At 29.1% G+C, this 15,604-nt stretch overlaps 2 protein-coding genes across 4 annotated transcripts; both read right to left on the bottom strand.

The window, feature by feature from the left end:
• Positions 1-646: 646 nt before the first annotated feature.
• Positions 647-7,199, bottom strand: LOC124920223 (cysteine-tryptophan domain-containing zinc finger protein 3-like). 3 transcript variants are annotated; one of them, XM_047460662.1, is made up of 12 exons: positions 6,644-7,199; positions 6,321-6,396; positions 6,123-6,229; positions 5,793-6,041; positions 4,732-5,717; positions 3,955-4,364; positions 2,449-3,869; positions 2,180-2,343; positions 1,897-2,054; positions 1,530-1,687; positions 1,067-1,447; positions 647-991 (listed from the first exon to the last, which is right to left on the bottom strand). In XM_047460662.1, exons 1-11 carry the CDS (start codon positions 6,797-6,799, stop codon positions 1,268-1,270), a joined length of 4,065 nt encoding a protein of 1,354 aa, XP_047316618.1. In that variant the 5' UTR covers positions 6,800-7,199; the 3' UTR covers positions 647-991; positions 1,067-1,267. The 3 variants fall into 3 exon arrangements, with proteins under 3 accessions (XP_047316618.1, XP_047316620.1, XP_047316619.1); XM_047460664.1 differs by having other exon boundaries at positions 5,793-6,038; XM_047460663.1 differs by having other exon boundaries at positions 2,180-2,340; positions 6,644-7,198.
• Positions 7,200-13,596: 6,397 nt separating this feature from the next.
• On the bottom strand, positions 13,597-15,198 carry LOC124916076. The gene is made up of 2 exons (XM_047456812.1): positions 13,947-15,198; positions 13,597-13,862 (listed from the first exon to the last, which is right to left on the bottom strand). Exons 1-2 carry the CDS (start codon positions 14,970-14,972, stop codon positions 13,761-13,763), a joined length of 1,128 nt encoding a protein of 375 aa, XP_047312768.1. The 5' UTR covers positions 14,973-15,198; the 3' UTR covers positions 13,597-13,760.
• Between the last annotated feature and the right edge of the window lie 406 nt (positions 15,199-15,604).

Below are 15,604 nucleotides of genomic sequence, written 5' to 3'. Positions count from 1 at the left end.
AAATTATTTAATATGTTTCATTTTTTGTTTTAGAATGATCAAATTTATCTGCTCTAAAGTTTGTGTTTCACATATATATTATTATCTAAATTTTGTTATTTTTTCAGCTAATCAGATTGCGCCACTTTCATTCCCTTTCTCAATCCTCTCTATTATTATATATAGATTTTTAATTATTTATTAATTTTTAAAACTTATTTTTTAATAGTAATTTAATTGTTTTTTTAAATTTTTGCTGTTTAAATAAATAAATATATTTTTAAAAAAACATGTAAATAACATTTTGTTCTTTAAATTTTAATAGGATACAAATTAATTTTGTAAATAAAAGTAAACTTTTGATGTTTAAATAAATATATATTAAAAGGATACTAATTAATCTTTTGAAATAAAAGTAAATTTAATATAAAAAATGTAACAAAATTAATAAATAAAAAACCTAAAATTTAAGAGTGTTCATTTAAAAAAATATCTTATACAAATTAAAATTTGAAAAAACATTGAAATGATATGAATAATTAAATAAAAAAATAACCAGCATTTAAAACTGAATATATGAAACAACATAAATGGTAACCCAGACTTACCTAAATAAAAGGTGATGTAGTTCAACAAATCACATTACAGATAATTTTTTTTCTAAAAATACAACAAAATAATAACATTTAAATTTATTGTTGTTGGAATTCAACACCAAAGAAAACAAATAGAAACTATTCACTCTATTGTACACATAAGAGAGCCTTTTGTCTACAAAATTCCTTGATAACTAATCATTTAAATTACATTGATTAATTACAATGAACCTTTACTCTAGGTAGATTTCTACCCCAATAATATGATCATATGGTAATTTGTTACATTTACAAATCCCTCTCAGAAATGCCATGGAGAAAGCCACTGAAAGTGATGGTTGAAAGTTAAAACAGACATCAATTTATCCCGAAGGTAGAATTGGTAGTTGAAAGTCATCATATGTGATTATTTCTTCCTGAAAAAAGGAAATGGTTGATGTTTAGGAAAAGAAAAAGTTGCAAACAAATGGCATGTCTCGAAATCCACTTACCTCGTTAAAGAATCAATTACATCTCGTCTCAAACGAATCCCAAGAGAGAAACCGAATTAGTCCTCCCTGAAACAAGTAAAGATCCAGCCTCTTCAAATATGTTTGAACTCTGTTTATGCATCAGGAGTTAAGTCAGCTCCTCTTCCTTGTGAAACCAATGGATTTTTTTTTTTAAATTTATATTTTTGAACTAGTCAACTGTCATCGGCCCATAGCATCCATTGCTAATCGAATTAGACGTAGTAATCCTTCCACATCACTAAAATTGACGTCAAGAGCTCTCTTCACAGAACTTAGATTCTCTTCATTTCTAGCTTTTGCAGCTGCAAAAGCAGCTCTGAACTTCCTTGAGGCTTCCATTGCATAATTTGCATCCTGTGCCTGCAATATATCCATATAAAATAATTATTTAGATATTGAAACCAATGATAGGCTTTTTATTATGCCCAAAAATGATACATACAAAATTGAGCACTCGCTGAAAGCTAGGACGGTTTTTTGCAGTAATAACATGTTCAGCAATTTGAGGAGAGCTAACACCCTTTGTTAACAGGGACTTGTCTGCGGCTGCTAGGTGATTTAAGTTATCGACATCAGAGGCTGAAGAAGAAGGAGATTCGCCTGATGAAAGAAAAGGAAAGGAAACATGCCAGATTAACTTCAAGAAGCTGAAAACAATCATCGATTTCATTTAAATCTGATGGTGTGGATCCAGATTGGATCATATTAGAAAACATTGTTTTTACCCAATGGAGAAAAATCAAAGTGTTTTCACCATAATCTAGTATCCGAAATTATAGAGAACATATTCTTTCCATTTTTTTATTTACCAGGAACTATATGAAGTGCTGTCTGCAATTCATGTCGAGCTCTGCTTGCACTGTTATGTGAAGTATAAACTACCCTCAAATAGGCCACTTCCATGCATTTGTATGCCAGAGCAGCATGAGCCATGTCTTTGGACTTCTCATATTCATGTGCACAAAAGCTACAAAAAGAAAATCATAATTATTGAAGACTAAACCACTAATATATTCAATGATGATAAAATTTGGAAGATAAACATGAAAGAAAAAGGGAAACTTCCTCCCAATGAAATTCTACAATACTTACTCGCAAAGTTTGGCAGTACTACTATAAGTCTGGGTAGACAGAATCATTTCATTTTGCTTGGAAGTTTCGGTACTGCTAAGTTCCATTAAAGAAGCTCCATGAAGAAACTTAAGGGCAGCCTGGAAATAAAGACTTGTGCTTTCACCACTTTCTCCAGAATTCTTCTAAGATGTGACAATAGTGATGACATATTAGAAAATGGAAACAAGTTTATAACCGAATAAGAAAAGAAAGTAAACGGTCTAATAATGGAAATAAACAAATTATACCTTAAGACGATCCGCCATATGTTTGAGATCCTTTGCCTCTTTTACAGCTGTACTGGCTGATTGGCTAAATGAATCCCTTCTAAGTGGGCTCGGCTTAGTTGGCTGATCGCTTTCTAAAGTTTTCCCATTTTTTGCACGCTTAACTGAACCATAACCTTCAGAAGTGCCATTTGCAAGCTTCAAACCCTCGTTTTGACTTCTTCCAGAAGGTGGTAACAAGTTAGACTTTTCTCTCCCCAACGATTCTATCTGATCCATCTTTCCATAAGTAGACTTTCTGGAAGATTTTTCCCCATCATCATCAAATCGCTGATTCTGATTCTGCTTTTGTTCTTGCTTGGAGGAAACCGTATCTACTTTAACATTCAATTTCAACTGAGTATTACTTTTAGCCTTCTGAATTGCCACTTTATCCACAGGATCTATTTTATCCATAACCCTAATCTTTCCAGACCTTGCAATGTCTTCACTAGGAAATGAATTGTCAGCAAATTCTTTACTAAAATTAGAAAGTTTGTCCTTAAAACCTCCATCGCTATCCTTAGATCGAGACAACGAACCCTTTCCGGATTTCCTAGCATGTGATGTGTCTAAGTAACCCTCATTCTCATTTCTTTTTCCATCATCATTGCCGTGATGATCTATTGTTGGCAATTTGGTAGGAGGATGAGTATCTGCAGAACGGCGATTTTCTAACTGAGAGGGTACCTCAATTACTCTAGCTCTACTAACACCAGGGTATTCCCCATTTTTGCCTGGAGCATCAAATGCACGTTCCCTCCTCCCCTCGTCTTGACTATCTGAGTTTCTTCTACAATCTTCTTTTGGCTCAGGATCCCTTCTAGTTAATTTAGCCTTATCATGAGTCGAAATCCTCAAAGGAGAAGAAGATACTGATTCCACTGGGGACCCTGAAACTTTTGAAGAGCTTGAAGCAGCAGCTACAGAGGGTTGGCGAGATCCACTTTCTTTTACCAAAGGTTCAATAGAGCTTTTACCCTTACTATCGCCTTCCTTCCACCCTGAAATAGAGACCTTTGCCCTCTTTACTATTTTATGATTGTTTTCATTTGTTTCTTCTGTAGTGCCCCTGCAATCCTGAGGGACGTCAGTGTAAACTTGCTTGCTATCTTCATTCAGTTTCCTCTTTCTTACATCCTTTGCATCATAATTTGAACTGTTATTTCCTTCACTCTTGTTGACCTTCAAATGTTCCTTAGACCTGTGTTCCGCTTTCCCTGATGCATTTACTGACAGTCCGCTACTAGAGCTAGGGCGTGCTTTCTCGAAAGAACCACCTTCATCCATTTGATGTGCATTATTATCTCTTTTAGTTCTCTTGGCACCACTTGAAAGATCTTCATCTTGATCAGAATGGTCAAGGCCTCCTTTGTTTGTTATCTTAGAGCTCCTCATATCACCTATGAAAGGAAAGAGAGGAATGGAATTAGATTTCTTACCAAATAGATTTGAGAAGAGCACCAAAAGTCAACTTAATAAAATTACCTCCTTCAGAACGGTAATCAAGTTGCTTATTTTTCTCTTTGTGTTTGTTTTTGTGAGGTGGAAGGTCATCTGCTGCAGGGAAAATATGGCCAACTTCATTTAAGCTTCTGCTTTGAGAAGATGCCTTAATATTCTTCTTCAGTGACTGCTCAGTGCCACCCAGATCCATAGAATTTGACATTTCTTTCACTGCAGGTTTCTTCTTTGCTACACATGGCATAGAAGGAAGTCCACGATTTTCATGGCTCTGATCAGCCCGAACAGCATTCCTCGAGTATGGGCCAGACATAACAACAACATCAGATTGACCAGACTGAATCGCTTGACCATTGGATGGAGGAAGTAGGTTATGGGCAGTTACAGCTTTTGTTGTCTCTTCTTCGCTAACACTACATCGGTTCATGCCAGGCCTAGAGAAATGTGAATACAGAAGAAGCACGTCAACCACTTACTTATAATACACTTTGTGCACTTTTATTAAATGATGTTATTTATGAAAGCAATGGTGCAAGAGCTCTTGAGAATCATCTATGCAAGTGATTACGCCTTGTTCACTTAAATAGAGAAAGATTGGCCCCATTTGGAAATATCTGGAAACGGTTCCAATTACAGAACATTCATAAATTTATTTTTGTCGTATTTGGATTTTTTTTTTTTTTAAAACCAGGGTTTATTCCATGGAGGAAGCTAGCACAATCCCCCACTTCAATTAGGGCTAAATTTTCCATATACATAAACAAATAAATAAGTGCTAAAACAGATTAATTTTGGACTTACAGCCAATCGAGCATGCTGCACAGCCACTTCTCAGGAAGAGAATTTGGATATATACCAAGAGGAAGAAGCCGCCACTTCTGACACTTGTCACAACCTACCCAATATTCTTTCACCAGGGGAGGAACCGACAATCCATGAACTGCATCACCAATAGGACCATTATTGGAAGGTGGAGGCACTTGATAAGGCCCTTTTGAAGGAGCCTCTAATTTTGGCACCATTTCCTTTGAGGCATGATGATTTAATGTATTTTTACCAACCAGTTCACTTTTGATTGGCTCCAACGAAGGTGAAGGTGTTCCAACCGAATCCACATCATTATCTTCTTGTCCCAACTCCAAGTCTCCAAAGAAATCACTATATTTATTTTTGCCTTCTTGAGGATGATTGTGAAACTTAGACTCTCCAATCTTGGTTTTCGAGAGATGCCCGTTAACATGGGAACTGTCTTTAGTAACTTTTGCATCTTGCACATTATGTTTACTTTTCGGTTTCTTCTTCCCAACTAAAGATGTTTGCTCCTTCACAGCTGTTGTTTCCATATCACACTCTTCTTTGATAGCCTTCCAATTTGAAGAGCCCTTGACTCCCTCAGTTTGGGATTTGCTTCCATTTAGAGCCTGTGCACTAGGTTTTGAAAAGCTAACCAACTTTTCTTCCTCTTTAACTAGATCAGCTATTTCTGAATTGTGATCGAGTTTCACATTACCCTTCGCAGCATAGTCAGCTGATCTAGACAAAAGAGGAAGCTTCAATGTATTAGCAACAAGTTCATCGCAATCCATGATGTCAATATCAGCCTCTTTCTTCAATGGACCACGGATGCCATTTTCAGCCCTCTTTACTTTTAAACCAGGATGACACCCGTTTGAACTTGATCTGCGTGCACTATCTATCCGCAACTTCTCCCTTTCAGTCAAGCAAACCATGTGATCAGTAAGAGGAGATAATACTACGCCATCGAGGAGTGGCAATGATGTCATAATCTGCCATGTATCAAAAAAATAAGATTAAAAAAAACCCACCATTTTAGCACAAAATAAAATCAAGACATCATTTACCCGGAGAATGCTAGTAGGTGAGACATCTGGCCCATCTTCACTGTCAGTTGTGCTATCATTAAGTGATGAAGCTGGAGAAACATCGAGGCCAAGACCACTGTACAGTTCAGAATTTTTCTTAACTGTCTCAGACCCTACTTTAATTCGAACTCTCAAATTTTTCTGGTCAGATGAATGAGCAGAGTGGTTAACAAGCTCAAGCCTTGAAGATGGCTCTTCCTTCACCAAATTACTCTGAGAAGATGTCTTCTGCATAAAAACAAAAACAGTGAAGTAGGATCTACAGAAGATGCCATAAATAGAAATACTCTCTATATAATAATATTATACCTCAATATGCTTGATGTTTATCGACTCATTCGAGACACTGTTCTGAGCTATCGGCGGAGAGCGTTGATAGGTAGGCAGAAAAGAGCCATACCCACCATACATTGCCCCTGTCAATTTGTAGGAAATTCAAAATTATCATTCACAAGCTTCAACCGACTCTAGCTTGTGGATTTATCTTCCTTACTCGGTTTAACTCACCCAAATTCTCAGCTGAGACAACACCACCTTCAAAATCCTTCTGGAAATGTCCAAGGAAGTCTTGAAGTTTCTCATCCTTCATGGTTATAATGTAATATAATATAGGTTAACTATGAACATAACATAACAGATAAGATGAAATCACAACTGTGCAAAATTATCAGTATCAACTCTAAATTAGAGTTGGATCTAAGATCTCATAAAGGTAGAAATTTCTTGTTTTAGAAACCAGTTCAAGTCATAACCATATACAAACTAACATTAAAACCTTCAAATTACAAAGAAAACAAGAGATTAGATTGAGATTGAAAGAGATTACTCACAATATATGATAGAGCATCAGGGTCAATGGACGAATCATCAACTTCATGAGATGAAAAAGCCTCTCCTTCTTCAAGCTCAGTCTCATCCATCTTTTCTTCAACAGAACAGTCTAAAGGTAACCGTTTCCTCCCATCTCTACTCACCACAGAAATCATTCCACAAAAGTTACAAAAGAAGAACAAAAGAAAAGGCTTTTCAAGCCTCTTGAAATTCAATTCCTCTTCTCCCAAGCTAAACAATTCATGACCCAAATTTCAAAACAAACTTAGATGAAACACCCATCAAACTAATTCACCATCAACGGATCAAAGATCCAACCTTCTATTTAAACCAAACACAAACAACAACAGAATTAATTGAACGAAAATATTCCTATAAATTACAAGATCCTTCCTACATCAATTTGGAATTTCGGATTGTTTCCGAAACCCTAATCTCAGATCGTTTCCGCCGATCTGTAAGAACTCAAATTTCGTCGTGAGCCGAGATAATCGTATGAGAGAGAAAACCGGAGGAGAGAGAAACCTCTGTGTTTTTTTTTTTTTTGAACAACAGCCGCGATTTTAATTTCTTTTTCTTTTCTTTTCTTTTCCTTTTCTCTTCTCTTGTTTTAATAAAAAAAAAATATATATTATTTTATTATACTTCAAGCCTCCATTAAAGACCAATCCGCCATGGTCATACATTCAAGAAATCAGACAAAAGCAAATTTATCAAAAAATAAACAAAATTACAGTTTTCAAATAAAATCTTTACCTTGAAAATTGACTTGAAAAATTCTCCATTTCTTCTCTTTCTCTCTCTATAACACTATTATCAACTCAATTATGTAAGAACTCCAACTTTTTCGTTTAATTTAAATCTTGATTTTTCAAAAATTTCACCTTTTTTTTCTATTTTAAAATAAATACCTAATAATAATTAATTTCCAATTTTAGAATACTATTTTTTTCAAATGGGATTTGGGACAACTGTCCCTTATTAATATCTCCAACATATTTTTTCTTCTTTAAGTAACTTCTTAATTCAATTTTATTAACGTTGTTATTTAAATGGGTCAATTACTATTTTTCAATTATTAAAAGTGCTAATTTTTTCAAAAAAAACTTGCATTATTGTGAAAAATCCAAGATAAGACCTAGTCAAATTCTAAATTGTTGTAATTATCTTTATATAGTATTTAACTTTGTAATGCATTTAAATTAATGTAATTTATTATAATGGTCATATAATAGTATATAATTAATTATGTTATTATATATCCTTTTATTTAATGTGTTATTAAGAAATTTTATTTTTCTTTATAGGATAAACAAAGATATTAAAGTTGATAAAAAAAATTCAACATAAAAATAAGGAAGTAAATGGAATTTTAAGTAATTTCCTTTGTTAAATGCATAATACATTGTGAGATGTTTTCCTAATAAAAAAATATTTTGTTCCTTAAATGTATAACACAAGATAATAAAAAATGAGAGGTCATGTATTTTGTCGTCTTTCGATTTTGTCGTCTTTCGATCGACAATTCTTTGAACTTTCAACTAGTTTTTTATTTCTTATTTTGAATTTTGTAAACGAACCATATGTATTTATTATTAAGTTAGGTACAACCATTTTTGGTTAAAACTATTTGACTAATATTTTGTCCAAAACTATATAATTTAAAAAACAAACTTAGCAAAAAAAAAAAAAAAAAAAAAAAAAACTCATACATCAATACAAACGGTTATAATTACAAATGAAGTAAACTAATATCACTATCATTTATATCATTTAATTTGTGTTATAGCTCTTTTTGTGTATGGTAAACAAAAATATTAAGTTGATAAAATATAGCATTTTACTTAATACCCATAAGTTATGTTTTAAAGATTAGAGATCCATTCTTTTCATTTATTTTGTCATTAACTCTTTAAACTTCTCCCTTATAGCTCGTTTAACTTGAGAATATTAAGTAATTGGAAGGCTATGAAATTAAAATTATGAAAATTGAATTCTTGAGATTATTTATGTTAAATTATTCAAACATTTTATTTTTATTTTATAAAAAAATAAACTATGAATGTTTTTAGTATTGGAGCATTGTGGCGATTAAGATTAATTAATACTACAATTGTAAGATGTACTATTTGGATTATCTTTAGTTTCATGTACACTTTAGTAACATACCTTTTAATTCATAGGTTAAGTTTGTTAGATAATTCATAATTTTTATGAAGATTATATTATATAAGAACACAATCATATCTTATTCATAAACTATTCTTTTGTTATTATGACAAATTACTTTAAAAAAATTTAAAATAAAATGTATAATTTATTTTATTTTCTTTTAGTAAGAAAGATACAATTGAATTTCTCTTTCATTGTATATCTATAAAAACAAAAAATGAATATTTTTAAAATTTGTTAAAGTAAAAAGTGGAGTAGTTTTGTTTTTATTTGATAAAAAAATGTGATTAAATTGAATAAAATATTTGTAAGTGAAAAATGAATAGAAAAATCATTTTTTTGATAATGTTTTATATAAAATTAAAAAATTATTAAATCATTTTAACCAATATGATTTATTTTATTTTTTATAAAATAAAATCGTAGTAATAGTATTTACTTAATTAACATATATAATAATATTAAGTAAACAACAAATATTCACCTTGATTATTAGCAACTTGTTTATTGGTGATTACATTTGAATTTTGTTATAATTTATTCTTAAAATTTCAGATTTTGTTAATCTAAATTTTTATTTTAAAATAAAAAATTATTATATTACTTTACAATACTTAAATTCAAACAATTAATTCTATAGATCTTATCAGATTTTCATGATATATTATTCTATTTTAAAATAAAAAATATTATTATTTTATTTTACAGCACTTTTATTGAAACAGATTATTCTTCAACTTTTTAGATTTTCATAATCTTTTTTTCTGTTTTAAAATAAAAAATAATAATTATTATATTTTACCCCATTAAATTGCAAATACTTTCAAAGTAGCCCATTATTATTATTTTTGTCATTATATTATTACACTTACATTCTTGTAGTTTGTCATTTATCCCTTGTTCTACTACCTTAGTATTGTACATATGTCACACTACTACAAAAAAGATATTATTATTTTTTAATTTTACATGTCAACATCAAAATAGGACAATAATAAGTTATTTCTTTCTATTTCATTTTTTTATTATTAAATTGTTTAATATTTTAATTAAAAAAATATAAATTTTGAAATGGTTATTTTTTTCTATTTTATTTATCTATTATTAATTTAATATTTATTTTTAATGTAGGAAGTCATAATGATTTATTTTAATTTAAAAGATTTTAAATAAGAATTGAGAGGGTGGTATTTAGTTTATTAAGAATTATTTTTTATACTTAGAACTATTTTAGTGTATTTTTTATTATTAAAATATTTTAATTATATATATGATTAAATTGAAAATATATATAATTTTTTTTAATTATTATTATATATATATTAATATGCTTAAATATAATTTATTATTTTAAAGATATTTAAATTACATATATATTTGTTATTGATATAAATTTATAATTATATATATATATATATATATATATATTAAGTTTGTTATATATATATATATTATAATTTAAAACATGATATATATACTTTTTCTCAAAATAAAAATATATTATTTCTTACCATTTAATATATATATATATATATATATAAGATTGAAAAAAATATATACAAATTAATAAAAAAAAATACTCCACTAACTTATTCTCTTGTAATAAGATAAAAATATATATATAAAAAATCGTGAATTGGGTTATACAGTATTTGAATACAAAATTTCACACATTATTTGATATTTTAATGAAAATATATTAACTTTAAATATTTATTCTCTTTTTATTTTTTTATATATTTTGTAGTTAGAAATTAATTAATTTGATTTATTCTTTTTATTATTATTCATTTTAAAATAAATAAATATATTTCAAAATTATTAAAAAAGAAATAGAGAAAAACAATTAAGAGAGAAAAGAGAGGGAAATAATATTGAAAAGATAAATTTTGATATAAGGTATTATTTTCAGGATGAGCTTGTACAATGCCAATTTAAATTGGCCACAAATATTTAGCTCGACTTTAAATTGAGTTAATATAAAATAAAATTAAATCTATGTTATTAATTTATTTTCTTCTTTTTTTTTGGTAAAAAAATTAAAAAAATTGGTAAAGAAGGCCCCACAAAGAAAAAATCCTAAGAAGAAATTTACATTCTTAAATGCTCAATATGGGAAAAATTATTTAAAAAAAATATAATATTATGTTAATTGAGTATCTAAGAACATAAATTCATTAAACACTCGATACGACAAAATTAAATAAAGTTGTGTTAAGATATCTTTTGCGTTTACAACTCTTTGAAATCCTCCTTTTCTTTGAGTTAAATTTGGTGTTTAGTCTTTTTTTTTTTTTTTTTTTTTATGGATTTGAAATTCTTGTTGTAGGGGTTTCTATGTTTTTTTTTTGTGGGGTTTCATCAATTGATTTATACATTATGTGGAGTTGCTTTAATTTTCATCTTTTAAGGATTGAAAGGTAAGTGTACTTGTAAGATTGCTACCACTATTGAATCTATTGTATTCTTGACCAATGATTTAATGAATATTTTGTATACAAACTTTAACTCAAAGTTTAAGCTAACTATTTTTTTTTTTGTCCGAGATTTTCAACCATATTTTTATATATAAAACACTCTCGTTTAAAACCTCGATAGGTTTTTACCTGAAAATAACATTAATGCAAAATAATGAACGTGTTTAAAAATTAGAATTAAAATGTGTTTGAAAAATATGTAAAAAAAATATTAAGTGAACATTTTATCGAATTTTTAAGTTCAATGATAAAAAAAAATAGGAAAAACTAACTGATTGATAACATGATTCATCTTTTTCAAAATTAGAAAAAAAAGTATTGAATTAGATTGAAAATAAAATAAAATATTAAAAGATTGTTACCTTAATTAACTTCTTTTTTTAGAGCCATAAGGTAAATCTGTCCATTCACCTCCATGAGAGGTTTTAAGAATGGTCAAATTTACATTTTTTATCCACTATAATTATTTTTCTATCTGTATTTGAATTTTGTCAACTTGAATATGTTAGGTACAACCATATTTATAGCTAATGAAGTTGGCTGATATCTTGCCCAAATAACTCTAATTTATGAAAACCTTTAAAAAAAAGTTATGTTTATATCAGGATAAATAGTTATATTTTTATAAAGTTACTCTTTAATTTATTTAGTATTATCTATATATAATAACAAGAAAGATTAAAAGACTGAAATTCAAGAAAAAAACTTTGAACAAAAAAACATACAAAAATGGAATTGAAAACATCCCAGTCATAAACCAGTGGCAGTAATAGTCTTTGTCTCATCATTGTTCATTTATTCTTGCAAAAATGGCAATAAATGAAGCTCACTTGACTTTTTTTTTATATATTTTTAAACTTTTCAAACCATTTTTGGATTGTTGATCATGCTAGTTCATATTGGATTTTTGTAAAGTATTTGTTGGGATTTTTTTTTAAAATAAAAGAAAAATTGTTTGAATACTAAAGTAGGTTATTTGGGTTTTAATTTGTTAAATTATTATATTGTCTTTTTTTTTTTTTTTTTTTTTTAAGATAAACTAATAATGATGAGAAAATTACCAGTTAATAGAGTTTTAGTCTGACTTCAAATATATTTCAGATTCTCATCATCTTTTTATCTATTTTGAAATCAAAAAATTTAAAGCATAATATCTTCTCATAATTATATTATGAATAAATATATTTTTTAAATTATCAAAATTAGGTGAGAGTGATTTCATTTTAATTTAATAGTCATTATTATGATTAAATTAAATTAATATTTTTGTAAGGTAAAAAGTAAATAAAAAAAGTAATAATTTAATAATTTTTAGAAAAATTTTAAAAAAAGAAAATTTTATAAATGTACCAAATATTTTTTTTATAAAATAAAAAAATGAGTTAACAAGTAGACTTAATATCAACACATTTTCTTTAATTAATTCTTTATAATTATTACATGTAAAATTAATACTAAGTAATTAATTTGATTTTTTTTTTGTCAATTTATGGTTATGCTGCCTAAATCATTGAAAAATGACAATTTCATTTTGATGGCCAAAATATAAAAGTAGTAAAAGTAGGAGAAAATAGATAAATGTATTTGTATTAGCCCATTTTGTAAAAAAAAAAATAGGTAGAATTATTATTAAGAAAGCTAACCCAATATCCAATATTAATTTATGAGAAAGAGAACCTTAAACCTACTATAAGCTATAAGTTTATGGTTAGGATCAAAAATCAATTTAATCCCTCTTATAGCTCAATAACAATGCGTGACCCAATCTCCAGGAGGGTTATCTTCATAAGGGTTATCCAATCTCCAGGAGAGTTATCTTCATAAGGGTCTCTCCTTCATAAGGGTTATGCGCCTGATTAAATGGTTAAAATGTTTAGCTCGCGAAAATTAATCGCACTTTCCAAAGAAAAAGCAAAATCCAGCGTTCAATTATTTTTTAAAAAATAAATAAAATTTAAATAATTCAATTTCCTTTCAACCAAGTATAAAATTTGAGTCTAAAACATCAAACTTCTCCATATATATATATATATATATATATATATATATATATATATATATATATATATATAAAATGATTTGTTATAATGTTTTTTTTATAAATAATTCAAAAAATTCTATATTTCTTAAAAAAATGTAATTGATGAGTTATTTTATATAAAAAATGTTTTCTTACCCACAAAACCTTAATCAATAAACTACATCAACAATGCTGTTTTAAATAGCCACTTAGTTATTCAAACAACACAAGATCAAACAAGACCCAAAATTGTTTATGAAAATAACAAACCCAAAAATATGACATGGGCAACTGCAATTTCACATTCCTAAACTGCAAGAAATGAAATCTACAAGAAATTAATCAACAGTTCATTCTCCAATTCCAGAAGAGAAAGACTTGAAAATACACCTTAATCTGATCAGTCTCAATTTGGACCCAAAAAAAGGAAGAAAAATTCATCTACTTCTAATAATGTGGTCCAATATCAGATATATTAGCATATGATGCAAATGAAAACTCAGCATCAACATCACAAGCATCGGATCTTCCTTGAAATATGTCAAATAACTGAGGAAGAATATTTTCATACTTACTGACATAGCTTTCTAGAAAATCATTATTACTGATGCATAGCAGAGTGGAAATGTTAACCTTATGTATCAGTAGTAACCCTTTCGATTTCAAGAGACTAATAATCGAGCATCTCGGGATTATTCTATTCTCCAGACTATATATCAGAATCCAAGGTGTTTTCGCAATAGCTCCGGGCTTCATACCCAATCCAGACACAAAGAAATCCATCATGCTACTTATTTTCTGCTCTGACATACTTATAATCTGAGGTTGTCTAGTGAAAGCCAGCCTAATGTTATCTTCAGACCAACCATACTTCTTGAAAGCTTTTATCTTGTCATTCCAGGTCGAGTCACTAAGTCCAGACACGGCGTGTAAGGCTGTGACAAATACAAACTTGGAAGGGTTAACCCCCAACTCAACTACCTTCTTCACAGCTTTCTCGAATTGGCTATGGCTTTGGAGAAGAGATGATCGCCTGCAGCTATGGTAAGTAAACAAGTAGGATAATTTGGATAAAGGAACACCTTTTTCTCTCAAAATAGCAATCTTTGGAGCCATACACTTGACTGGATCTTCCCTAAACATCCATGGTGTTGTTGCAAACACCCGTTTCACTTTCTCATCATCTAAGAGAAGGATGTCTTTAAGGAAGTTATAAGCTGGACGGATTCGATTCTCCAAACTGGTCAGGAATAGCAATGGAGTTGAACTTAAGGATTTGGCAAGTACATCAGTTGGAATCCCTAATGAGGTGAAGAATTCGAGTTTGGGTGAAATTGTATTTGAAGGATTAGATAGAAGCAGCCTAGGGCATGTTTTGGTGAGTTTGGAGATATGGGTATCGCTAAAACCGTGGCTTTTGAGGAGGGTGATAACGGAATCAGGTTGTTCTGTTGATTTGATTTGAATAGTTTTTGAAGCACATAGAGCAGCTTCTGGAGATAACCCACATGAGGAAATGAGGTATGAAACAGTGAGTGATGAAGTATCATTTATTGTAGATTTCTTGGAGGAGAAATGTAATCGTTGGTGTAAGATTGCAGATGATTGTTTACTACAATTTGTTAGCGTAATGATTGATCTCTTTCCCACAAGCAACATGATTAACCTAGAAATCAAACACGATGCAGGATTCAAATCTAGCAGGGCATTTTCTCGTATCAGATTGATACAATCTATAGAGTATACAGACAGATTAACATACAGATAAGAAAGAGGAAGAGAGATCTTTGAACTGACCTTAGAACATCTACCAAGAGTAGTGCGACGGCTCTTCTTCTTCTTCTTCTTCTTTTGCCCAGGTTCTTAGCGCACACATAGTACAGACAAACAGACTACAGAGCAAATGTTTTCTTTATGATAAGTCTATATATAAATTGTTTTATTTACTAAATAATTGGGCGAAAATGTTTCAGCTCTCCTTTAATTTAAAAAAAAAAAAAAAAATTATTTGAGCGGAAATATTTTATTGATTTTTTTTTACTACCAACTCTATTAGTTTTTTTAGAAGTCTAGGTAGTATACAATATTATATTAGAAATTTAAATTATTATAAAAAAATTTAAAAACTCTTATCAAATATAAAAATAAATAAATGTATTTTTATCGTTAAATATTTAATTGTATTTATTAATGTTTATGAGATATAAATATGTCAACTCCTAATCAAATCATAACAAATTTCTCAGAACAATTTAAATTGAAAACCCAAAAAAAAATGTCTGAGAACAATT

Source organism: Impatiens glandulifera, chromosome 1 (genome assembly GCF_907164915.1).
Source record: "Impatiens glandulifera chromosome 1, dImpGla2.1, whole genome shotgun sequence".
Classification (NCBI taxonomy): domain Eukaryota; kingdom Viridiplantae; phylum Streptophyta; class Magnoliopsida; order Ericales; family Balsaminaceae; genus Impatiens; species Impatiens glandulifera.
The sequence above is the reverse complement of the archived record's forward strand: the minus strand, read 5'-3'. Positions and strand labels throughout refer to the sequence as shown.

Bases quoted from the DNA above. Each gene is read 5' to 3' on its own strand.
- LOC124920223 (XM_047460662.1), bottom strand. From the start codon at position 6,799: ATGATTTCTGTGGTGAGTAGAGATGGGAGGAAACGGTTACCTTTAGAC. The intron at 2,344-2,448 runs GTATAATTTGTT...GTCACATCTTAG, and splicing joins ATATGGCGGATCGTCTTAAG to AAGAATTCTGGAGAAAGTGG. The intron at 1,448-1,529 runs GTATGTATCATT...GATATATTGCAG, and splicing joins TTCAGCGAGTGCTCAATTTT to GCACAGGATGCAAATTATGC.
- LOC124916076 (XM_047456812.1), bottom strand. From the start codon at position 14,972: ATGTTGCTTGTGGGAAAGAGATCAATCATTACGCTAACAAATTGTAGT. The intron at 13,863-13,946 runs GTTAACATTTCC...ATTCTTCCTCAG, and splicing joins GGTTACTACTGATACATAAG to TTATTTGACATATTTCAAGG.